This window comes from Rutilus rutilus (genome assembly GCF_951802725.1).
Source record: "Rutilus rutilus genome assembly, chromosome: 18".
In the NCBI taxonomy this organism is placed as follows: domain Eukaryota; kingdom Metazoa; phylum Chordata; class Actinopteri; order Cypriniformes; family Leuciscidae; genus Rutilus; species Rutilus rutilus.
In genome coordinates this window covers 29,976,899-30,003,169 of record NC_140231.1, presented here as the reverse complement: position 1 = coordinate 30,003,169, position 26,271 = coordinate 29,976,899, and the positions used below count along the sequence as shown (strand labels likewise).

General features: G+C 37.2%; 1 protein-coding gene across 2 annotated transcripts; it reads left to right on the top strand.

Annotated features, from left to right (window-relative positions):
• Nucleotides 1–401: 401 nt before the first annotated feature.
• LOC311276731 (urokinase plasminogen activator surface receptor-like) lies at nt 402–19,710 on the top strand. 2 transcript variants are annotated; one of them, XM_084386601.1, is made up of 5 exons: nt 402–556; nt 18,430–18,549; nt 18,804–18,935; nt 19,136–19,243; nt 19,368–19,710. In XM_084386601.1, exons 2-5 carry the CDS (start codon nt 18,456–18,458, stop codon nt 19,553–19,555), a joined length of 522 nt encoding a protein of 173 aa, XP_084242727.1. In that variant the 5' UTR covers nt 402–556; nt 18,430–18,455; the 3' UTR covers nt 19,556–19,710. The 2 variants fall into 2 exon arrangements, with proteins under 2 accessions (XP_084242727.1, XP_084242726.1); XM_084386600.1 differs by lacking the exon at nt 402–556 and adding an exon at nt 18,208–18,347.
• The last annotated feature ends 6,561 nt before the right edge of the window (nt 19,711–26,271 follow it).

Sequence of the window (26,271 nt, the reverse complement as noted above, 5' to 3'; positions counted from 1 at the left end):
ATACTAGTAAGACTTTCGCGGATATTCCGTATCATAACAAGCAAAGTGTCTCGGTCTCAACCGTCTCAACTGAAAAAACGCTGCGCTGCCAAAACGCTCTCAAGCGCCCACAGCTGAGCGTTTATAGCAGAGCGCCTAGCGTTTTCAGCTGGCTAATAACGCTTTGGTGGACACACGGCCTTATGATCTTAACGCCGACTTCTCTGATTGGATCCCACTTCAGAAAAAACAACAACGTGTTTTTAGTATTATTTTAACAACTTCGAAAACACAATGGCAGATTTTAAACGAACACATACATATAGATTATCGCAAAAGTATTATTGTATTAAAGGCTCATTTAGTTGGGACTTTTATTATGAAACCGTAGTCATGGTATTATGCCGTTAGTGAGCATTGTTGTACAGTAACAGACATTCTCTGACAGAGTTCGTTGAGCTTCCGCTATCTGCTGTGTCTGTGTGATCTGTTCGAGCTGTCAGCTGTAAAGTTGCTGATTCCTGTTTGAAGTGATTGCTGCAGATGGAATATCACAATGTTAGTCACTGACCTCAAAGTAAGACAATTTTATTATATCTGTGTTAAACGTGATCTGAATGATCTGAACTAAATGAATGCTCTGCTAGTTAACTGGAGATGTTTTATTTATTTGTATTGGTAACTTACATTCGTGCCGCGAGATGTTTCAAAAGTGGTGGGGACATGTCCCACTCGTCCCACCCGCAAATTACACCTAGTATGCTGACTAAAGACTTTCAAGCTGCCTTGGGTGTTCAACCTTATGATGCTGATGTTGTGTCATTGGATGCTGATATTAAAATGCCAGAATCACTCAGTACGCCGACAACACTTAGCCTAATCAATTCCAGCTGTAGATAACTGGGAGCCCGAGAGTTCGAAATCTGCATGTCAAAATCAATTGCCAGATGCACCCAGTGCTCAAAGAATGCCTGAATTGACTCAAACTGCAGACAGAAAGGAGCCTGAGAGTGCACCCTCTGGATGTCTACGACGCTCAGTAAGAGAGAGGAAACCACAGCATATCTTAAAGACTTTGTGACATAAGAAATAGTGTCATCAAAAAGAACTTTAGGACCTTTAGAATTATGAATGTTGCGAATTGTATGATGTTAAAAAAAAAGAATAAAAAAGAAAAAGAAAATCACCACTGTAAAATTGTCCTAGAATAAATGTTGTTTCTTGGGGAAGGATTATGGAGGTATTTTTGGTGCAAAACTACTGAACGCCTGTGACAGTGAAATTTGTAGTTGTAGAGAATAGCCACACATGTGTATCAGTAAATTTGAAGTCACAGAGAGAGGCAAACACAGTGCGCCACCGCCCCCTACTGGACAAACCAAATACCACCCTTAACATACAACATGTCCCCTAACATTTAACTGATAGGCAATCCTTTATGGAGGTATTTTTGGTGCAAAACTACTGAACGCCTGTGACAGTGAAATTTGTAGTTGTAGAGAATAGCCACACATGTGTATCGGTAAATTTGAAGTCACAGAGAGAAATGTTTTAAGAGTTGCAAACTTGTAGACTTTTTTTTATCTTCCACAAACACAACACAACAGTTACACCTTCTCAAATTCTTCATTGCAGGTGCACAAATCCTATTCTACAAATCACAAATTAAGAAACTCATACGCTCACATTTTTGCTACAGTTGCTGCAGTGAATATGGTGCAAAACGCATTTACACACCTGCATAAAAAAATGTGAAGTCACGGAGAAATTTAGCTCATCTGCAAATCAGTATGTGAATTCATCCAATGAGAGTTGCACACTTGTAGAATATTTTCTCACAAATGTCTTGCATATTTTTCTAGCACAAACACAAGTACATAACTACAGCTGCTTGAATCTGCTAGAGGAATGACAAACATGGAGGCTAAAAGGAAGCCCCTGTTTGCTCAGGATGAGAGTTTAAAAGCAAATGCACTGAACCAATTTTATATGCGTTTTGAATCTGATAACAATAGGGACTGCTGTGATGTTTTAGATAATGTAAATTGTAATGTGAAAGACAGGATTTTTATAGATCCACATGCGGTAACTAAGGTTTTTAAATCAATGTACCTGAAAAAAGCGACGGGGCCAGATAATATGTCCACTTTTCTTTTAAAGACATTTGCAGAGGAATTGACTCCGGTATGGCACCAGCTGTTCCAACTTTCTATTGATAAACATGTTGTACCTGAGATCTGGAAAAAGTCCACTATAATTCCAGTTCCAAAAAAGGCATATGTCCTCAGGAGGACAACGATTATAGACCTGTTGCATTAACTTCCAATGTCTTCAAGGGCCTGGAACGACTTATGTTAAATGTACTTCGCTCAGAGGTGGAGCCAGTATTAGACAAATACCAGTTTGCATATACAAAGAAACGAAGTACAAGTGATGCCATATCAACCATAATGCACCTTACATTGAAGCACCTTGAAACCCCAGGTGCATATGCTAGACTGCTCCTTATTGATTTTAGCTCTGCTTTTAATACAATTCAGCCACATATTCTCCTAAGAAAATGAGTAAATCCATTTTTAATCAGGTGGTACCACTCATTCCTTACTAAGAGGCCACAGCAGGTGAAGTTTAACTCCTCCTTATCAAATACAGAAATATGTAGTACTGGTGCCCCTCAGGGATGTGTTAGTTCACCATTCTGTATACAAATGACTGTGTTAGTTCTAAGCCTAATCAATATGTGGTGAAGTTTTCGGATGATACAGCTGTTCTTAGTTTGCTCACTAGGAACTCTGACTCATCCATTTACAGAGATGCTGTGGACAGGTTTGTGGACTGGTGCGACAATCATAAACTACAGATTAACACCTGTAAGACTGTAGAAATGCTCTTTGATCCCAAATCAATTGGTGACCGAAGCCCTGTGACCATACATGGCAATAACATTAATCAACAAAATTCATGCAAGTAGTTGGTTTGGTAATCTGAGTGTCAAACTTAAATCACAGATTCTCAACCTGGTCAGAGTAGCGGGCTGGATTATGGGTTTTTTATATGTATCAGTACTGTATTGTGCACCGCACTTTAACATGCACCAGCACTTTACTGTGCATTGCACTTTACACGTGTATTAGCAATGTACTTCAAGTATTGAAGCTTTGATCCTCTTGCACTTTGGTCCCTATCTGGTTGCCAGTTATGTACCCTCTCCTTTGTTTGGATGTTTTATGTTTTTATACTACACTTAACATTATTTTACGGAATAAGGGCATGCACGTGGAACTGCTGCGTCTAGTTCACGCTCCTCGTTTCTCAGCAGGTTTAATGGATTATTTAAAAAAAAGGTAAATATAGTTTCAGCGCGAACTTGAAATACAATTGTGTATCATTTCATAAAGTTCATAATGTTTTTATTAGTTTGCACGTTTTGTGCATTCGTTAATGACTAAATGATTGCTGGCATTCACTTCGTGTAGGCCTATATAAAGCACAGCAAACTTCAACTCGTTCATTTCGTTGTGCTTTTCCTCTGTACATTGCAATGCTTTAAACTGTCTTTTGTTATCATTTGTTGAATGTCACTGCAATAAAAAAATAAAATAAAATAAAAAATTACGTTTACGTTTACCGTAAAACCAAAAATTCCAGAACACCTGAATGATTACAGCAACACTTATTTCCAACAGAGGAGCAGAATATTCCTAAATACATGAACCATTACCATTTAATTTGTTTATTGCTAAGCTCTTCTGATACCTTACCTTATGAAGCTTTACAACTGTGTCATCTCTGGCTATAATCTCTGGGAAATAACTCCACAACCATATCCATGTCCAAATAAACATTTTGCATGATCTACTTCTGACTTGAACCCTTGAAAATAAAACCTTTAAACTTTGCTGGATCAATGTTAAAACATGACATTCTGGCATTTAAGATTTGTATGACAAAAGTTTGGAATCACTATGATTTAAGAAATGTTATACTTTTATAGCAGGCAAGGTCAATTTCCACACTTCATTAAGCAGCACAACCACTTTCAACTGTGATAATAATCAGAAATGTTTCTTGAGCAGCAAATCAGTATTAGAATGATTTCTGAAGGGTCATGTGACACTGAAATCTAGAGTAAAATGAGCTCTGCCATCACATTTTTTTTTTTTTTTTAAACATTAAAATAGAAAACAGTTGATAAAAATATTTCACAATATTACTGTTTTTCAGAAATATGTAGTCTTGGTACCTTAGAGGTACCTTACCTAAGAACCTTACTAATACTAAACTTTTGAACAGTGTATATATTATTATATCAAAACCAGCACAAGCACACCTTGCAATCAAAACATTAAAAATAATATTGTTACATTATTTTGCCAGTATGCTTGTAAATATTTTTTTAGAACATCAAATTGGTGGCTTATTATATTCCGTAAAATAATGTTAAGTGTTTTTTTGTTTCTCATTTACAGTAACCTAGCTGTATCAAATGTAATTTATCCACTTTTGTCCATACAATTTTGTTTAATCCCAATTGTATGTATGTATTAAAGCAACACATTCATTCTTGAGTTTGGTCTTAAATGATTTGGCTTATTTAAACGAACAAGAATTTAAGAACAATCACACCAGGATATATTATATAAATTTTAAAAAGTGTTAGCCCACAGATACATTTATGAGGGTTTATTTTATTTATTGCAATCAACAAATGATAACAATTAGTAAAAGCCACAGTTTTAAAGCTTCGCAAGGTGCAATTTATACGACGAGTTGAAGTTTGCTGTAACTACTGTATATAGGCCTACACGAAGTGAATGCCAGCGATCATTCAGTCAGTGACGAATTAATAAAAACATTTAACAAATTTAACAAAACGACACACAATTGTAGTTTAAGTTCGCGCTGAAACTATATTTACCTTTTTTGAAATAATCCATTAAACCTGCTGAGAAACGTGAACTAGAATGAGCAGTTCCACGCGCATGCCCGGGAAACTCATGAATATTCATGTAGGCTCCGCCCACTGCCTCTACAGATGCACAACTCACTTTTGCCCCACATTTCACGGTGCACTTGGTGCAAAAGGGAGAGCGCGCAAAACTTGTCACTTGAAAGCGAAAAACAGTGTTTGAGATTCGTCGCAGCAGATTCAAGCAGCTGTAGTTATGTACTTGTGTTTGTGCTAGAAAAATATTCAAGACATTTGTGAGAAAATATTCTACAAGTGTGCAACTCTCATTGGATGAATTCACATACTGATTTGCAGATGAGCTAAATTTCTCCGTGACTTCACATTTTTTTATGCAGGTGTGTAAATGCGTTTTGCACCATATTCACTGCAGCAACTGTAGCAAAAATGTGAGCGTATGAGTTTCTCAATTTGTGATTTGTAGAATAGGATTTGTGCACCTGCAATGAAGAATTTGAGAAGGTGTAACTGTTGTGTTGTGTTTGTGGAAGATAAAAAAAAGTCTACAAGTTTGCAACTCTTAAAACATTTCTCTCTGTGACTTCAAATTTACCGATACACATGTGTGGCTATTCTCTACAACTACAAATTTCACTGTCACAGGCGTTCAGTAGTTTTGCACCAAAAATACCTCCATAAAGGATTGCCTATCAGTTAAATGTTAGGGGACATGTTGTATGTTAAGGGTGGTATTTGGTTTGTCCAGTAGGGGGCGGTGGCGCACTGTGTTTGTGGGCTGTGGCAGTGTTAAACGCAGAGAAGAGACCAGTCCTATTAAAAAGAGACCATCCAGAAGTTTTTCCTTGGTATCTACGATACAACAGTAATAATGACTTAACATCTCATAATAATGAGAAACTTTCTTGTAATAATGAGAAACTTTCTGGTAATTATGACTTAACATCTCATAATAAGAAGAACTTTATTTAAAGTGTATAAATAATGAGAAAATGATAAAAATATGAATATTAATTAAATTATTAATTTGTATTATTAATTGTTAATTAAATAAACAAAATTATGAGATGTTAAGTAATAATTATGAGAAATTCTCTAAGAACAGAGAGTTATACAGGCATGTAGTGCTAACACCATGAAATGACGTTTTATTAGAGTTTTTGGCACTAATAATGTAATCTGACAAAAATTGGATTTAAAAGGCCTAGACTCTATATTAATCTGAAATACTGCATTCATTGAAAAAATATTTTACAAATATGAACTTTTTTTATTATTATTTTCAATGGCAAAAATTAACCATAATTATTGTATAAATATTAATAAATACCATCAAATCCTCTCAAAATGCAAAAGAAAAAATATTATTGAACAAACATATATTACATTGGTCTTACTAGGGTGGAGGAAGTTCCCTTTTCAGGTGTAAAGATAACAAGTGTGACTCCCAAATGAGGAGCACAGTAAAAAAAAAATCTTGGCTCAAAGCTGGGCTTAAAAGTTACTTATCAGGTATCTCAGTCGTGATTTAAGTGAAGTGTATGACTAAACCTTAAGTGCCAGTTTTAGAGAGGACATTCATCGGGGTGAAACGAAATTTTTTTTTTTACAAAGTCCATGTTTGCATTGCAAAAGCTTTAACAAAAAGTTGAGAATGTTGGTTTAAATGCGCTTGTTCTCTTGAGTATGGAAGTTTAAAATGAATAAATAAAACAGTTTTTTAGGTTAGTTCTACTGTGGTGTAACCGACTAAAAATTCGGCCACAACAGGGCTGAAAACATTCAGTGGTCAAAGGTGCTCTTGTAAAACAAGTAACTATCAAAAAAACACCACTACTTCCTTGAGAAAATGAAACTTATGAGAAAATGAAACTTAAGATTCTGTTTAAGGTTGCATCATGTCCTTCACAGTGTGTACTGTACAGTAGGTGTTATACTGCTGAACTGCAGCTATTGTAATACTTTATTGTTTAAGCTTGTGTCCTGGCTTCTCAATAACTTCCCATCCTCCTCACTGAATGGTAATCCATAAAGCCTTTTTATTTAAATTGAAATTTTCTTCTGCAGAAAAAAAAGAAGATACTTCTGTGTTCTACAGAAAAAATAAATTCATACAGGTTTTGAACGACATGAGGATGAGTAAATTATGACAAAATTTCCATGTTTGGGTAAACCATCACTTTAAGAAGGTTGGTTCAAGTAGACCTATACATTTCTTACTATTCTTAAACTTTCCTTTATCATTGTGTAAGATTAAGTTTCTGTTTCAAGAAATGTCTACCTGTGTTAAACTTTCATTTTGTCATGAAGACCCTCCCCTTTTGATAAGCTATAAAATGGCACTGAAACAGACACATTATTTCATTCACCTCCTGATCGGATATGGATCTGCAAATCTCAGTTTTTCTCTGTTCATTGCTGTAGAACTCTGATGTGACATTTTATGAAATAAAATACTACATCACCATTTTCCTGCAGTCATATTTAATAAAGCATGTCATGCTGTAAATAATTCTGATAAAACCGCAATAATAAAAATATCTTATTTCTTTAAGGGGTAGTTCATAACATGAAAATCATTTACTCCCCCTGGTGTTCTAATGCAGTATGCCCTTCTTTCTTTTTCGGACCACAAAAGGAGACATAAAAAAAAAAAATGTCTGCTTCCACTCGTTCATATAATGGCAGAATGTCCAGCATCAAGCTTTTAAAAAAGATGCAGAGAATGATCCCGACACGTGTCGTATATTCCAACTCTTCTGGGGGTAGGGGAGAGCGGGGCACAAAGTAACGCTTTTTGACTTTCTCAGTTTGTGTAAATCTACTTATGGTTCAGAGTATTTATTTTTTCCCACATTAATTTCCCACGTCTAGTACAATTATGTGTTTTTGTTTTATTAATACAGTATATACTTTTTTCCTGATATACCCCGAAAGAATGGAAGTCAAATGTGACAACATGCCCCATTGGTGGGGGGTACATTGTAACATGTGAGGGGCACATTGTAACATAACATATGACAGCTTAAAATGTTATCTGATCTAATAAAATATATACAAAACAAACAAAAATATTTTCTAAATAAAATACAATTAAAAAACGTTTTCATATAAAATAATGGCAATTTTTTTATAATTAAATATAAACTCATTTTTGAGTTTTGACTATGAACGCATGAAAACACAGCTATACAACATAGTTCAAAACAAATAAATAATTAGTAATTTCTGAACATTGACTCTCAGTCTTTATTCACCTTTTTTTCTCACGTTTTCTCAATAAAATTAATAAAAGTATAGAATATAATAGCATATTTCTAATAGGGGCACATTGTAACGCAGTGTGACAACATGCGTACATTAGTGTCTTCTGCTAGTTAGCGAAGCATTAAATAACTATCTCAACTGTTCAATAACATCTTGGAGATTAAAATAATATCAGATTTGTCTTATTTTAAATAAACACAAAAAATAGAGATGAAAAATTAACTTAAGTAAGAAATTTACTTTTGCTATGGTTTAATAAATGTCTATGATATCTTCCAAAAAAAAAAAAAAAGAGTATTTAAAGTATTTAAAACAAGCGTGTTACAACTAACCCCGCGTTAGGTTGTGCCCCGCGCTCCCCTATGTGATAGGGTTTGGTGAAAAACAAACCGAAATGAATGTATTATTTAATGAAAATCCTGACCTTGGCCGTTGGTCTTCTCCACGGCGCACATTCATGACATTCTATTAGTGCCGCATTTCACTTCGACTGGAGAAATCAAGATTAATAAAAGCTCGACATGAAATACAATGGTTTCAACATACTGTGACTCACTATGTCGTGAGCATGACAAGGGGGCTTTCACACTGGGCACGTTTGCTGCGGTCCGAGTCTGAGCGCGATGGTTCCCGGTGCGGCCCTGCAGCATTGGTGTGGTTTCACACTCAACTCAACGAACCCTGGTGTACTTTTGTTCATCTTACGTCATCACAAACATTCACGGCGCATCTTAAGACTATGGTTGTTAAGAAGGCACAACCAATAATTAGCAAAAGAACATCTGACAGCCTAAATGTTTATGCAGTTGAACATCGTGTCCAGGCGCAGGTCCTTCAGCAGATATAGTGTAACGACGCCCAGTTCCAGGAATGCACTAATATTTTGTTGGTAGTACCAGTTTGCAACAATTATTAGTTAACACTAAGTTGTCAAAACTTCGGAAAAAAATAATACAAAATTCAGGCTTTTCCCAAATCACAGAAGTGACCTCAACGTCAGGGTTAGCGGTAGCATAAGCCAGCAGGCAAGTGTTATTTAAATAAACTCCTGATGTACTTACAAATTTGTCCTCGATACATCAGCATAATGTATTTCCTTATATTCCTGATGCTTATTTTTTGCAATCAGGAATTAAATTAATTAAATGGACACAGTAAGGAGAGTGATTTCCGGTTGCACTAGCTACACTTCAGACAATTTTCAACCTCATCGACGAAAATTCTTGTGTTATATCATCAGTCAATCAGCCGATATCATATATTGAATAATTTCTATTTACAAGTGTATGTAAATGAGATCCTGTATCTTCAGAATCTTATGGTGTTAAATTACTATTTTATTGGCAAGGATGACTCTTTTTCTCAGTTTGCAGTTAATGGGGGTCCTGATAAATCATTTCCTGTTAAACTAAAATTACGATGTATGGTAATGCTTTTATTGATGTTATCTGGAAACGTTCAGCCAAATCCTGGGGCTACTACATCTATTCTGCTTCCTGCTCAGCTACTGTTCGGACGCTCTTGCTTACTGCTCCTCGCTTTACTCTATCGCTTTTACATTTTATCTCCTATTTTTTTTGTATTTTATTTCCTTTATTTTATTTCCTTTATCACCTAATTTTAACTTCAGCAAATCAGCACAGTGCTCATACGACAAAGTTTGGATTACTACAAAAACTGAGAATTCTTTTACCCGACCAGCTTACATACCGGGAAAGGAAAACACAACTGCCTACAAGGATAAGAGAAAATGCCTCTTCTTGAATCTACTTGCTGCACCAACTGCCACAGACTTTTACAAAGGATTGCAGTTCTTGAAACAAAGTTACTTACGGGACCACCAAACCAGACGGAGCACACAACAGAGCTTCGACATGGACAGCCTCAGCATACAGCCGGTGGGTCCCATGAAACTAGTGCTCCTCGACAGGTAGAGAAACAAGCCGATCGACTTACTAATCGATGGCACAAACAGGGAGCGAGACCCAAAGGCACTCGAGACATCAGATTGTCACGAGCATCACATATTGCCGCAGTAGCATCCTCTACCCCAGATACAGCTCTGACAAGGATTGCAAACACTGGTCTCCTACCACCGCCTATACATCTTGAGAACAGATTTGAAGTACTAATGAATGTAAATGAGGAATCCCCAAATGTGATGAATGTGATCGAACACAGACTGAATCAGCCAGTAGCTAACACTGATGCTAACTGGCGCTCAAGGTCGAGCAGACAGCGGCATTCAGCTCAGAGCGCAGCCGAGCCCAGGACTCTGATAGTGGGGGACTCCATAATCAGAAACATTAGCAACAGGGATATACAACTACGTGCTGCCTTCCACATAGACTTGTAGTCAAGACCGCCTAAACCGAGACCAAGACACTACCAAGACCAGAGGGTATCGAGACCAAGACAAGACCAAGACCCAAGACCAAGACAGACCAAGTCGAGACCAAGACCAAGTCGAGACCAAGACCGAGACCAAGTCGAGACCGGATAGTGATTTTTTTACTAATCTGCTGCACTAGGAGGGGGAAAAAACAGACTAGTTGAAGCTAAGCAATAACTTGTGAATTCAAGAACAGCAGCATAGGGTTCAGCCGCAGTTTACATTCAATACTAGATGGTATTACTTCAACTACACAGGCAGAACAATACAGAGACAGACCATGTCATGTGTGTGACTGTGAGCTCATTGTAAATGTTTTTTGCAGACTGGGTGAGATCAACTATGTGTAGCAATTGCATGACGGCTGTTACTGCACAATTAGAGGATTGAGACTCCCTTAACTTTTGTGTACTGTTGAGGACTGACATGACTGGTAGGCCTACTGACTGGTTCATCTGACAAAACATCAAACACCTCCAACACCATCTTGCTCCTCCAACAACTGTCTAAAGAATGAGAAATATGTAACCAATTGAAATTATACTTAATGTCTAGATTAAATTGTATAACATCAAATTAAAGATACACAATTATAAACTTGGATTAGGCCTAATGTTTAGTCAACACAACGGAGATATGCAGATGATATTTAAAAGACCATTTATTTAGTCTAACACCATCTTAAATCCAATACTGTAATCAAACAACAACAACACAACACACACACACACACACACACACAGAGAGATATCAAAGACACAAATTCATCCAAGCAAATGCCTGCCTATCTCTGCCGATTTCGGAGTCTCAGACTTCAAATTAACCCATTCTGCAACTTTTAAATACATAATTACATTTTTAAAAACGAAATTATAGGCGGGATCCGAAAGTTGGTCGTTTTGTCGCTATGGTTACACACACACACACACCGTTGGCGGTGCGCTCAAAGTCATCTGTCAGTTGTGTAACGTTAGTTGTGCAGTTAGCAGTTACCCAAAATGAATGACTCCTGAATGAAGTTAAAACCCATCATGTCACTGATATGTGTTTTTTAAACCAAGTGATCAAAGTGCTCGTTGCCGCTGCGATCAGTGGCGCGGATAAAATGTTTTCTCGTGTGGCTCGCGCACACTCCGCAATGTCAGCACTCGGACGCGCACTTCAATCCGTTCCGTTGCGGATAATAATTGCATTATCGAACGTTGTGTCGTCATGGATATTGTAGTATTGTATTGCTAAATCCCCCGACCACTATGTCGGTCTGAGACAGCGAGACCTAGACAAGACCGAGAGGTCCGAGACCAAGACCAAGAGGTCCGAGACCAAGACCAAAGACCGTCAAGGCCGTGACAAGACCGAGACCACGTAAAAGTGGTCTCGAGACCGGTCTCGAGACCAAGACCGGTCTCGAGACATACATCACTACTTCCACAAGCAACAACTTCTGATGTAAACAGGGAACTTCAGAACATTCTGATGAAACATAAGACTGCAAATCGACTCATCATTCATGTGGGGAAGAATGATATTCATAAAGAGCTGTCAGAACTCCTTAAGAAGGATTTCCATGAACTTTTTGAAACACTTAAAAGACTGAAAGTTCAGACATTCATCAGTGGACCTCTCCCAGCAAGAGGAACAAACAGGTTTTCACGGTTGCTTGGGCTAAATACACGGCTGCAAAAAACCTGCAATATAAAAGGAGTAAACTTCATTGACAATTTCAATCTTTTCTGGAGTCAGAGACAACTGTTTCATCGGGATGGCCATCACCCAAACAAACTTGGTTCAAGAGTGTTAAAGGACAATATCTACTTCTCCCTCAATCATCCTTCTGCAGTTTGTGCCAATCCACTCAATCTGAACGGCACACACACACCTGGACACAGTACGAATGACCACAGGACTTCACATTAGGGCTGAACGATATTCTGTTTTAACATCGACATCGCGATGTGCGAATGAGCGATAGTCACATCGCCGGAACATGCGATGTGAAGGGTAACGTTAGTAGCACACAGTAAACACGAGATTGTTGTATGGCTTTTTGCTGGGGTGACATACGCGTTCCGCGTGCCTGCACAGTGATTGGTTCGCTGTGCTGCGCAGCTCACCGCTCACAACCAACATTCACTGGCAATCCTATTGCTAAAAATGCGCTACGAAGAGGATCCGCCGCAAAAAAAGTCAAAATCAGCTATTTGGGACTAGCCTATTTCGTCTACAAAAAGGAGGATGTTGACCAAAAAGAGGTAGGCTACTTTGCTGGAGTGTTATAAAGTTGTGGATGTTTTTTTATTTTTAAAGTCGTTTATTTTTCGTGTTCGCATTTATGAGGAAAAAACAATGTTATTAAGGACGCGACCGTTATGAAAGCGGCAGTAAAAGACTGCTTTAAAACTTTCACAGATACCTCAAACAGAAAGCACAAAGCCTTTCTTTAAAACGAATTTCGTTTCGTATTAATTGTATCTTAATTTTAATCAGTATTTCATTATCCAATTTCCTGGATTTAATAAATAAATATTAAATAGCCTATAGCAGCCAGTGCCTGAACTGGAGATTATAAGCTATCATCCATGAACCGCAACTCAGCATAAAAGGTAGCCTACTCGCCTCACACACTTAATAATAATAATAATAATAATAATAAAATAGAAATATTACTATTATCTACAGAAATCTCTACTTTTAAACAGAACCATTAAAAAAATAATAGGCTAATAATAGCCTAATCTGTATGAAAAGTGCATTTCTCCCGATCACTGCTGCGAAGATCGCGAGTCACTATTGTCAACTTAATCTTTACAGAAAACACTTGTTTATTAATAAACAATTAAAATGTCACATCGCAATATTTTACATATTATTAATCATTACTTTTGCTGGTTATAGGTGCCGTTTACGTGAACGCGTCACTGAATCAGCACAGAAAACATAATTTTTCGGGTCCTAGAACCTGAAGAACGTTAGGTCCTGTGAAGAACGTTCACCGAATCCTGAGAGAAATATGTTTCTGGAATAAAATACTAAGTGGCCTTTTTTTTTACTTGTAATGAAGCTTGCTTATTAGTGAAATTATTAATAACATGGAATGGTAATTATTGACTTTAGCCTGGATTGATGGCTCGCAATATCGCGATATATATCGTTGGGAAAAAAATATCGCAATGTAATTTTTTTCCAATATCGTGCAGCCCTACTTCACATCAGCAGCAAAATGGACATGATAACACCACTCCGCCACAACAACCTCTGCTCACGGACACAATCTCAGCTGAGCCCTGCCCACAGAGCTCACCACAGACAGACATATCAGAACTGCCTGAAGATTCGGCACCCAAGGACGACTTCCTGGAAAACAACTAGGGAAGCCAGGACAGCATATTACAGCCTCCGATAACACCAGAGCAACAGCCCCTTTCACCAGACACTTTTTCCCTCTCTCCAGCATCGCCACTTCTGTGCTTCTCACAGAAAATGGAAGAACTGGTGCATGCTGGAACCAGACTATCCCACTCTTTTGCTGCAAGCCCCCAGATACCAACCAAAAAAAGACAGGCACCATTACAACCAAAGCCTGCGGGCCCAGCTCGCCCTCCCCCTCCTCCTGTGAGAGCTCTTCGGCCTCTGCCACAACGCCAGGGCCCACACCCTCCTCCATCTGATCGAGGTGAACCAAAAACAACTGATACCAGCTCTCAGTGATATGTGTCGGGTCCCCGTTTTGATAACAGTAACTTTCTCAAATGTTTACAGAACAAGCGGGAACCCAGTGTGCCTGTATCTTTCTCTATTGCTGTTCTATTACAAGATAGAAAGTCTAAGGCCTTCAATAGCCGTACAGCAAACCTAACTAATCTGGTGCCTATTACACGTCAAACTAATATTGCTGTGGGGAAAAGTAAGTCTGTTAAGTTAGCTTACTCACTTAAAAATAAATCACTTCTAGTCAACGACTTAATAACCACAAACAACCTGGATTTTATGCTTCTGAATGAAACCTGGCTAGAAGACAGCTGCAGTGCAACAATCCTCAATGAAGCAGCCCCTCCTAACTTTACTTTTATGAGTATCTGCAGAGCTGTTAAGAGAGGTGGGGGTCTAGCTGCTCTCTTTAAAGATATTTATCAATGTAAGCAAATATCATTTGGGAATTACTTGTCTTTCGAATATCTGTGTATTGTGTTAAAAGGTGCTTCACGCATTTTACTTATTATTTACAGGCCTCCAAAATACTCTCCAGCCTTTGCTGAGGACTTTACAGAACTGTTATCAACAATTACCTCAGAGTTTGACTGTTTTGCCATTGCTGGAGATTTTAACATTCACATAGATAATGCAGAAAACAATATGGCAAAAGAAATCAAAAGTGTTTTAAAAACGTTTGATCTGACTCAGCATATACATGGACCCACACACAATCATGGACACACTCTAGATTTACTTATCAGTAAGGGTCTAAACATTTCATCGATTGTCATTAAGGATGTAGCACTGTCTGATCATTTCTGTATTTTCTTTGATATATTGATCTCTCCTGCCACTGAAGCTAGATCTGTGTCTGTCAAGAAGAGATGCTTAAATGAGAACACTAGTGTACTATTTATGAAGGCTATATCCTTAACACCAAGCATATCTGCAGACTCTGTTGATTTTCTCCTTGATTCTTTTAACTCAAAAGTTAAAAGTGTAATTGATGATATTGCTCCTGTTAAAGTCAGGAAGAAGAGTGGCAGACAAAAAGCACCTTGGAGAAACTCAACAGCAGTGCAAAATATGAAAAGACAATGCAGAAAAGTAGAGCGCATGTGGCGGAAGACAAAACTTGTAGTCCATTATAACATCTACAAAGACAGCCTTCATGCTTTCAATATGGAACTGGGCAAAGCTAGACAGACTTTCTTCTCAAATATTATAAACAGTCATTTAAACAACACACGCACTCTTTTTGCTACTGTAGAGAGACTGACAAACCCCCCAAGCCAGATTCCCAGTGAAATGCTCTCAGACAACAAGTGCAGTGAGTTTGCTTCTTTCTTCTCTGAGAAAATCAATAATATCAGAAAGGTGATCAGCACATCCTTGAGTTACGCTGGGGTCAGACAGATCAGACCACCTGAGAAAGTAGCTACTATGTCTGATTTCAAAGAAATGTATGGCAAAATTTTGGAAGAAACCGTACAGCACCTTAAAACATCAACCTGCGCTCTTGACACACTTCCCACATCATTTTTCAAAAGTGTGTTAAACAGTTTAAAAGCAGATCTTCTAGAAGTGGTAAATGCCTCACTTCTCTCTGGGAGTTTTCCAAACTCCCTAAAAACTGCAGTTGTCAAGCCCCTCCTGAAAAAGAACAATCTGGATAAGACCATATTAAGCAACTATAGACCGATCTCAAATCTTCCTTTCATAGGCAAGATCATTGAAAAAGTTGTCTTCAATCAGCTGAACAAATTCTTATGCTCGAATGGATACTTTGACAATTTTCAATCTGGTTTCCGACCGCACCACAGCACAGAGACAGCGCTCTTAAAGATAATAAACGATATTCGCTTAAATACTGATTCAGGCAAATTATCAGTGCTGGTACTACTCGACCTCAGTGCTGCATTTGACACTGTCGATCATAACATACTCTGGACAGGCTGGAAAACTGGGTGGGGCTTTCTGGGATAGTCCTAAAATGGTTCAGGTCATACTTAGATCGGAGAGGTTATTATGTGAGTATATAGGAGACCATAAGTCTGAGTGGACATCGATGACATGCGGAGTCCCTCAAGGCTCAATTCTTGCGCCACTCCTGTTCAACCTGTATATGCTCCCAATGAGCCAAATAATGAGAAAGAACCAAATCTCTTACCACAGCTATGCAGACGACACACAGATTTACTTAGCCCTATCGCCTAACGATTACAGCCCCATTGACTCCCTGTGCCAATGCATTGATGAAGTCAACAGTTGGATGTGTCAAAACTTTCTTCAGTTAAACAAAGACAAAACTGAAGTCATTGCGTTTGGAAACAAAGATGAAGTTCTCAAGGTGAACGCATACCTTCACTCTAGGGGTCAAACAACTAAACATCAAGTCAGGAATCTTGGTGTGACACTAGAGTCAGACCTTAGTTTCAGTAGTCATGTCAAAGCAATAACTAAATCAGCATACTATCATCTGAAAAATATTGCAAGAATTAGATGCTTTGTATCCAGACAAGACTTAGAGAAACTTGTGCATGCTTTCATCACCAGCAGGGTGGATTATTGTAATGGACTCCTCACTGGCCTTCCCAAAAAGACCATGAGACAGTTGCAGCTCATACAGAACGCTGCCGCCAGGATTCTGAGCAGAACCAGAAAATATGAACACATCACACCAGTCCTCAGGTCTTTAAACTGGCTCCCAGTTAAATTTAGGATTGATTTTAAAGTATTATTACTGGTATATAAATCATTCAATGGCCTAGGACCTCAATACATTGCAGATATGCTCACTGAATATAAACCCAACAGATCACTCAGATCACTAGGATCATATCAGCTAGAAATACCAAGGGTTCACTCTAAGCATGGCGAGTCTGCTTTTAGCTATTATGCCAGCCGCAGCTGGAACCAGCTTCCAGAAGAGATCAGATGTGCTCCTACAGTAATCACATTCAAATCCAGACTCAAAACGCATCTGTTTAGCTATGCATTTAATGAATGAGCACTTTGCCAATGCTCGTCCGACTATCTGTACTGTACTGTACTGTACTGTACTGTATTTTATTTTTATTTTTCTAAACTGTTTTAATTATTCTTATTTCTTTTTATTATTTTAATTTCTTCTATGTAAAGCACTTTGAATTGCCATTATGTATGAAATGTGCTATATAAATAAACTTGCCTTGCCTTGCCTTGCCTTGCCTTGCCTATTCTTTGTTTGCCCACTCCCTCAGATTTTAAAAGCAGAACCGGTCTTGGGTTTATACATTTAAATGTTAGGAGTTTAGTTCCTAAATGGGATACGATTAAGATTTGGGTGAATGAGACAAATGCTGACATAGTCGTTCTTACTGAAACCTGGCTTAAGAAATCTATAACTGATTTGATTTATATATTCCTCAAGCTTGAGAATGTGATCAAAATGATGAAACTCACTCTGATATGTTTATTAAAGATTCAGTTTTTGTCTTGCACAATGTCTCAGGTCTAGTTAATAATTTCAGAGAAAATGAAACTCATGCATCTGTTTAAGGTTGCATCATGTCCCTCACAGTGTGTACTGTAGGTGTTATACTACTGAACTGCAGCTATTGTAATACTTTATTGTTTAAGCTTGTGTCCTGGCTTCTCAATAACTTCCCATCCTCCTCACTAAATGGTAATCCCTAAAGCCGTATTATTTAAATTGAATTTTTTTCTGTAGAAAAAGAAGATCCTACTTTGTTCTACAGAAGAAAGAAATTCATACAGGTTTTGAATGACATGAGGATGAGTAAATTATGACAGAATTTCCATGTTTGGGTAAACCATCACTTTAAGAAGGTTGGTTCAAGTAGACCTATACATTGTTTGCAATTCTTAAACTTTCCTTTATCTTTAATTGGCAAGTACATTGTGTAAGATTAAGTTTCTGTTTCAAGAAATGTCTACCTGTGTTAAACTTTCATTTTGTCATGAAGACCCTCCCCTTTTGATAAGATATAAAATGGCACTGAAACAGACACATTATTTCATTCACCTCCTGATCGAATATGGATCTGCAAATCTCAGTTTTTCTCCTGTTCATTCTCTTCACAGCAGGTACGAAGACAAATAATGTTTGTGATGTTACTGGGTACAAATACAGATCATTGATGTCTTATTCTCTGTTTTATTCCTAAAGGACATTCTCTCAGCTGTTATGAGTGCATGGGTCTGACGGGTTCTTGTGCAGGACAAACGGTTAAAACATGTCCCAGTGGATATTCTCAGTGTGAGAGTGCAACAGCAGTGACACAAGTTGGTAAGTTCAAAAGGATAGAAATGTAGAGTTATTTGACTGATAGAGACTGTGTTAATTTACTGGTGCTGCAACAGAACGGCTACTCCTTTTTCTGGCGGAATATTCAACATGTATTTCTGATATTTCATTTATGATTTTGTATTTAAAAAATGGTTTGAAATGAGAAAAATGCTAAATTTTGACATTTATAAATACATTTACCATTAAACTAATATGCAGGTGAACTGGTCTTTCCTGTATCGTTCATATTTTAGGTGACATTACTTCTAAAGTGAAGGCTAAAGATTGTGCTGTTGACTGTCAAAGTGGGTCCATGAATCTCGGCATTATAAAGGCGACTTCTTCCTGCTGTAACACAAACCAGTGCAACGCTCAAGATGCTCCAGGTATTGTACTTCAATGATCATGTATAAATATCTTCTTTAAAATCAACATTCAATTTTCTTCCATATGAGATTCAATCAGAAAATAAAAAGCATGGTGTGGTTTGTCTGTGATGAACTGATTGAATGGAGCTGCAAAAAGAGTGTTGTTTGATTAGATATTTTGTAAATAAAATAAAAGGATAATTGTTTTCCTCCTGTAGATCCCTCTAACATCCCCAATGGAAAGAAATGTTTCTCTTGTGATGGACAGACCTGCTCAAACATATTGAGCTGTTCAGGGAGTGAAGATCGCTGCATTAAAGCAACAGGTGAGAATCTGGAAACAAATTAAAGTCATTATCTTTTAAACTGTCTTAGTTGTAAACATTTGATAAAGATCGCATGTTCTCCAGCTTAGACTGAATCAACCATTGTTTTCTTTCTTTTCATCAGGGACTGTTGGAGGTCAGTCATTGGTTGTAAAAGGCTGTGCGTCTAAATCTATTTGTGACGCCACATCAGTTAGTAGTTATGAGGGCATCTCGTGTTGTGAGGGGAACCTGTGTAACGGGGCTCAGAGTGTCACCCAGAGCTTCCTGTTCCTCTGCTGTTCTCTGCTCTCCTACTTCATGATGCACTGAATACAGCAGATCTTCACATTCTACAGTGTGACACTCTGCACTGAATATAGTATTTTTTTTCTACTACCATTGGTGTTCTGATGTGATCTTTTTTTTTTTTTTTGCTGTAGAATTCTGATGTGACATTTTATGAAATAAAATACTACATCGCCCTTTTCCTGCAGTCATATTTAATAAAGCATGTCATGCTGTAAATAATTCTGATAAAACCGCAATAATAAAAATATCTTATTTCTTTAAGGGGTAGTTCATAACATGAAAATCATTTACTCCCCCTGGTGTTCTAATGCAGTATGCCCTGCTTTCTTTTTCGGACCACAAAAGGAGACATAAAAAAAAAAAGTCAGCTTCCACATTCATATAATGGCAGTGAAAAGCAGAATGACCAGCATCAAGCTTTTAAAAAAGATGCAGAGAATGATCCCGACACGTGTCGTATATTCCAACTCTTCTGGGGGTATATGATAGGGTTTGGTGAAAAACAAACCGAAATTAATGTATTATTTAATGAAAATCCTGACCTTGGCCGTTGGTCTTCTGTCCACGGCGCACATTCATGACATTCTGTTAGTGCCGCATTTCACTTTGACTGGAGAAATCAAGATTAATAAAAGCTCAACATGAAATACAATGGTTTCAATATACTGTGACTCACTAAGTCGTGGGCATGACAAACTAAGGGGGCTTTCACAGTGGGCACATTTGCTGCGGTCCGAGTCTGAGCGCAGCATTGGTGTGGTTTCACACTCAACTTGATGCGATCGAACCCTGGTGTACTTTTGTTCATCTTACATCATCACAAACATTCACAGCGCATCTTAAGACTATGGTTGTTTAGAAGGCACAGACTAAATGTTTATGCAGTTGAACTATGTGGTATACTTATTGCATTAGAATGGATTAAACAGTTCAGGGATATCAACATTCTAGTATGTAGAGACTCTGTATCAGCTCTTATGAGTATGAAGATTGGAAAAGCTAGTAGGCTAGTCATCAAGAAATAGCATATTATATGAAATCTTGTTTATAAATTCAAGGGTATGTAGACAAGGGAAAAATATTACATATATGTGGATACCAGCACATGTGGGCATACAGGGAAATGAGAAAGTTGATAGATTGGCAAAAAAGGCAAAAAAAAAAAAAGAGCATGTTGACATTGAAATTAAATGGTCAAAATAAGAATAAGGGAAGAGTCTAGTGTGAAAAAAGGTAATTGAAATATGGCAACATCAATGGGTTCATAAAAGTAAAGAAAGACATCTATACATGATTCAAAACAAAGTAGGCTTTATACAGGGTGTCCGCAGATCCTTAAAAAGGTCTTAAATTAGATTTTTAAAATTTAAGGTCTTAAAAAGTCTTTCTTATGAAAGGTCTTACATTTTCAATGGCAATTTGACTGACACATGTTTTCCAAATTAGAACCATCTAATTAGCGTACTTTTTTATTTATTATTCTTTCTTTGTGGATTTGCTTGTTCACGTGACATTTCGCGTCACATTCGCGGCAGCGTTACGTCTGTCTCCTGCACGCGAAACAGGAGGGAGAGAAGGAGAAGCAAGTTGGTAAATGTCAGTTAAATTCTAAGTTCATTCTTTGTGCGTAGTGGCGTGCGATGTGTATTGTCTATTATGATATTGTAATCGTTTTAACGATGTACGACTACTACGAGGCACTGCGAGCTGACATCGCTTTTGTCTCTCGTGCTCACTGCGTGATGTGTGCAGTTGTAGGTATGTTCCCAAATGAGTTTTTGTCTTATATTTATATCATATTATGTTGTTATCATAGGCCTACAATATCACATCAGCAACACTTCCGTTTTCCCGTGCACAATTGCAAATGTGATTATTTAATTTATATAACAGTTAAATTAACTAAAAATTAACATTGTGAGTTAAATTTTATAAACAATATTGTCAATATTGTTTGTTTTCCCTTTATTTCGCTGATGAGAATTTCAAAATGAAGCTATAGCAGAGTCTCAATGCAACAGACAGCGATGATTTTTTGAATGGAATCCGCGTTTCGAACAAATCAATTTAACGATTCAATGAACCATTACTTGCTTCTTTCCCGAATGAATCAGCCGTTTGAACAAATCAGTTGAATTAATGACTCCCTCAACTCACTTATTAAGACAGTGACTGTCCCCCACTTATTGGCAGTTTTAGTTTCACATTTAAAGTAGCCTACCCTTTAATTAGAAAGTTAAAATTAGAAAAATCAGTTCATATTTAACAATCTCATAGCTTAATTTATGCAGTTGTAAATGCAGTGTAAATATATTAATGCCATCTGATGCCACTTCTGTGTCACCTCTGCACTGCAAAGATGGACTTTGATTTAATTTGACTGGTAACAGTGGTATTGTGTAATTATTCTAATATAATTTAGGAATTTGACATAAAAGGTGATGCATACATCTACAAATGTCCATATATAGGTGAAAATGCCCCTGGAAATCCATTTAAGATGGCAAATATTACCCCTTAATAAAACATGTTAATTTCTGTCACTGCTGTGAACTGACCACTGCATAGAATATGAAAAATATGAATATCTTTGTCAGTCAGCTGTCAACAACAGGCCTAAACCAGCCATGGCACCAAGCACAGAAACACAATCAGTAAAATATTATATAATTATTATAAACAAAACTCTGAAAATATCAAGACATATTTAGTCAATATTGCACACCCCCTAATGCATGGTATTAATTTTGATTTCTTCGGGTCTTAAAAAGACTTAAATTTGACTTTAAAAAGTGTGCAGAAACCCTGTTTATAAGAGAGATGACAAATAGAAGGAAAGAACAAGTTGTAATAACAAGCCTTAGGATTGGGCATTGTAAGTTAAATGAAACTCTTTGTATGTTAGGAAACCATCCCACAGGTCAAGATTAGGAATGTCACATTTTTATGTTATGCAGGAAATTTACTAGCCTGACGTCGTCATACTCAGATTCTAGTCCGAATGTGAGTCTGATACTGCTCCACTGGGCTGTGATTATGGGGCGTGTTTCAACCGAACCAGGAAAGAAAATGCCTCTGCACTCAATTGGATATACCTACAACCAATCAGAGCAACGGAGTAAGTGACGTATGTTCTTCATTCATCTTTCCGATCGACAAATACCGTGATCGCGGTTCTCTGTTCCTCTTTTAAAATTATTGCGCTGTCGATATCTTCTATAACAGACGCGATGGTGGAATCTACACATGATGTTTCATAAACAAAGTTTGGGAGGAGCACGATCAAATAATCAATCCAATCAACTTGTCATCAAACAATTACCATGTCTACCCTATCAGCATGAGAGGAAGCATATATTTATTCACTCTGTCAACTCATCTAACATTCCTTGACAGTTTTCAGCATTCAGTTGTTTGGCAAATCACCAAACAAGGTAGGAAGATTGTATTATTTGGTTAGGGCTGTCTGAATGGAAGAGATTGGGAAAGGAGAGCGGGAGAGCTTCACTCCGAAGAGAAGTGAGGATTAATTATACTAAAGCATAAGAAGTCACTGATGCCGTCATTAGAGGCAGCAGACAGCGCAAGCGAAGCATGCTCTGTGGGGGCCCCGCTGGGCATTGTTGGTGTAGCACCACCCCAGCAGAGTACGTCCCATGGCACCGCAAACCTGCTCTATCTCTTCCATCTCAGATAGGGGATCCCCGAATTTAGTGAATCAGGCAGTTAGGGATTAAGCTATTAGTTAGAAAAACAAAAATAGACTAGAAATAGGGTTGTTTGCCAGGCATGCATAAGGAACGATCCCGAGAGAAAAATAAAAAAGTTGTGACACAAATTGGCATGGACCAGTATATTTATCTGTCATTTTGGAGTATACTTCACAGTTTCATCACGCAGAAGCCAAGCTGTGTTGTTCAAAGATCGCCGCCTCCATTTCTGCAATAACTTCAGGTGAGTTTGAACCGTGATTAAGATATGGCAGACAAATTGAGTAATTTGATCAGTAATCTGAACAGTCCTGAAACAAATAGTGAGACAGAAGAGAGCAAACACTGTAAGCAGCTGTGCTCTGAAGCCCTGACTTCAAAGAAATTTGCAGAATTTATTAAATATCGTATGACTTTTTAGCCTTGTATTGCTTATGATGATTACAAAAAGCAAGTAAATGTAATTATGGGTCGGGGATCACTTCCTTGGACAAAATCATTTCCTGCTTATCAGTGGCTCTGTTAACATTCCTGATTGGGACACACTTGCTTCAATGGTGCAGTAAGTTGTAGCCGTTTGCAAGCTCACAATGATCGAAATGTTGGCAAGGTGTGTGCTGCTGTAGTTGAGGCTGACACAGCCACCCGATGACAGAGTGGTTTACTGTAAATGGCCACTCAGAAGGTGAGAAAATGTGAAAGTGACAGGAATTTCTGGTGTTAATGTGTTAGTGAGAGAGACTGCTTGAGTGGAGAAAGGGATGGTATTTCTGTTATCGGCCTGCTAAAGCAAGCTTAAACAAAATAATGATAATGAACCAAAACAACCCAGCTGACTTTTCTAAAATCAAATGAATAATGAAAGGAGATGCTTTGAAACTGGTTAAGAGACTATGTAAAATTAGGTAAAACCGAAATAAACATGTGAAGTAAATATTTTTAGAGTTAATATCAAAAAGCGAACATTGAAAATGAGCAGTTAACGTGTGTCTAGTATAAGTGCGTGTGTTAGCTGGACTTTATGTCTTGTATGTGGTAGTTTGGGGTATTATTATTTCCTGATTTTGTGGATATTGTGTCATTAACCTCTGGAATGAGTGTTTTATCATTACAGATGGGTTAAGTGAAATTACAAAAGTTTAAAGAAGCTGATAATTCAAAGTCAATCTGATGAAAAGACAATACAGAACATGGGACGAGCTTTAATTGGATTGGTTTTCCAGCTCTGTCTGCTACTGGTAATTATGATTAATTTAGTCATTTATGATGTTGATCTGAATTACTCTCTGGATTAGTATTAAAGTAAATTGGAATTGTGAAGTTGAAGATTGCTGTCCATTATGGGGTAAAAACTCATCTAAATTTAACTGTGGGTCTAAATTTAAATAGACAACTAGGTGGGATCATAATGGTAAACGTAAAAATAAAAAAAAATAAAAAAATTGTAAAAAGGCTGACAGCGCTGAGAGACTCAGTAGAAGAGGGAAGTGAAAAACAAAAAGCTTGTTGTGTGGGATTTTAAGAAAACAATCATGTACTGGTTAGATGAGGCAGAGCAAAAAGAAAGGAAAAGAATGCAGAAGAAACTGGCATGTAGGGAAGTTTGGAAAGATGAGAAGAAATATAGTAGAAAAATGAATGTTATGAAAATAAAAATTTCTGATAGAATTTATGGAACTATTTATGAACGCCTGTTGAGTCAAATTAAGTTGAGATGGTATGAAAAGTGAGTTTCAGATAAAAAATTATAAGGCACTGATTAACAGGGATTAACGTGATATAAAGATACGGAATTAACAAAAGTTTTATTAAGCAGAATGGGGAACAATTCTATATTTTAATGGAAAATAATGATTGAAATGAGGATGTGAATTTGTTTTATTTTATTTCTATTTTTGAATTTAAAAAAAGCTATTTAGCCTGGCTTCCAGAGAATAAATATGTTTTGTTTTGTATCAGTTAGTGGATGATAAAACCAAATTAGCCAAGATGAATAACAGATGTGACATGTAAATGACTATGTCCGAAGGTTCTGGAGATCAATAATATGATGTGCAATGTGGGATATTTTGTTCATGTTAAGTCCTTGAAGGAAATAGATATTGTCTGTCTGTTTATAAAAAAATGTAACCTGACAGACTTTTACAGAAGAGGATTAGGGCCAATCAATAATAAAAACTCAGTGAGTGTTTTAGCGCAATTTTCTCACGTCATGGGATCACAACACTAAGAGATAGTAAATGAAAGAGAAAAAAAGTTGCTCGAGAATATAACTTTCTCTTGAAATTCAAATGAACTTTCTGTAATCAAATCAGCAATGGATAATAAAAAAGGCACAATCACTTGACTAGTTGAACATCATTTTTTTTATTAGCTCATTATTCTTTACATCTTGTGTTCACTCAATATCCTCGATTTTCTCTGTATCAGCTTCCTTTTCTGCTTTGTCCTCTTCAGATTCTTCCTTCTTTTCTGCTTGACTATTGGCTTGTGACTTTGTAAACTCTTCTTCTGCTTTCCAGATATTTGCCAAAACATCCTCTGAAAGCCACGAGTCATCGTAGAAATCAGATACGCCTGATGAGGAAGCCATTGGTGTGGATGTCGCCATCTTTTGTCGCTTTGCTGAACGTTCTTCCATTTATTTTGCAACAACCTCTTGTCGTTTTCTCATATATTCTTGCTCCTTCTCCAAATCTTGATCGATACCTTCATTGATTTCTTGCCGTAATTCAGTGGAATTAATTGTGCTCATGACTCTTGTGAATACCTTCCTTACGTATTTCTGTGGAACAATAGTTTTATAGGTGAAAAGGCAATATTTTTCTTATTTCCCTTCATATAAAGTTTTAATTAATTTTTGAAGCATAAAGGAAGTATTTTTGATCAATTCTTTTTTTCCTAATATTATTGTAAATTTTAGAAGCTATCGATTGCTATTTGTTTCAACTCGATAGCTATTATGGTTGCCGAGAAATTTGCAAAAAAAATGATTTTTTTCTGGAATTTCCAGGAAATCCAAAATCT

Coding starts and splice junctions, on each gene's coding strand:
- LOC311276731 (XM_084386600.1), top strand. CDS start 18,299: ATGGATCTGCAAATCTCAGTTTTTCTCCTGTTCATTCTCTTCACAGCA. Junction 18,348..18,429: donor GTTCATTCTCTTCACAGCAG/GTACGAAGACAA, acceptor TTATTCCTAAAG/GACATTCTCTCAGCTGTTAT. Junction 18,550..18,803: donor AACAGCAGTGACACAAGTTG/GTAAGTTCAAAA, acceptor TTCATATTTTAG/GTGACATTACTTCTAAAGTG.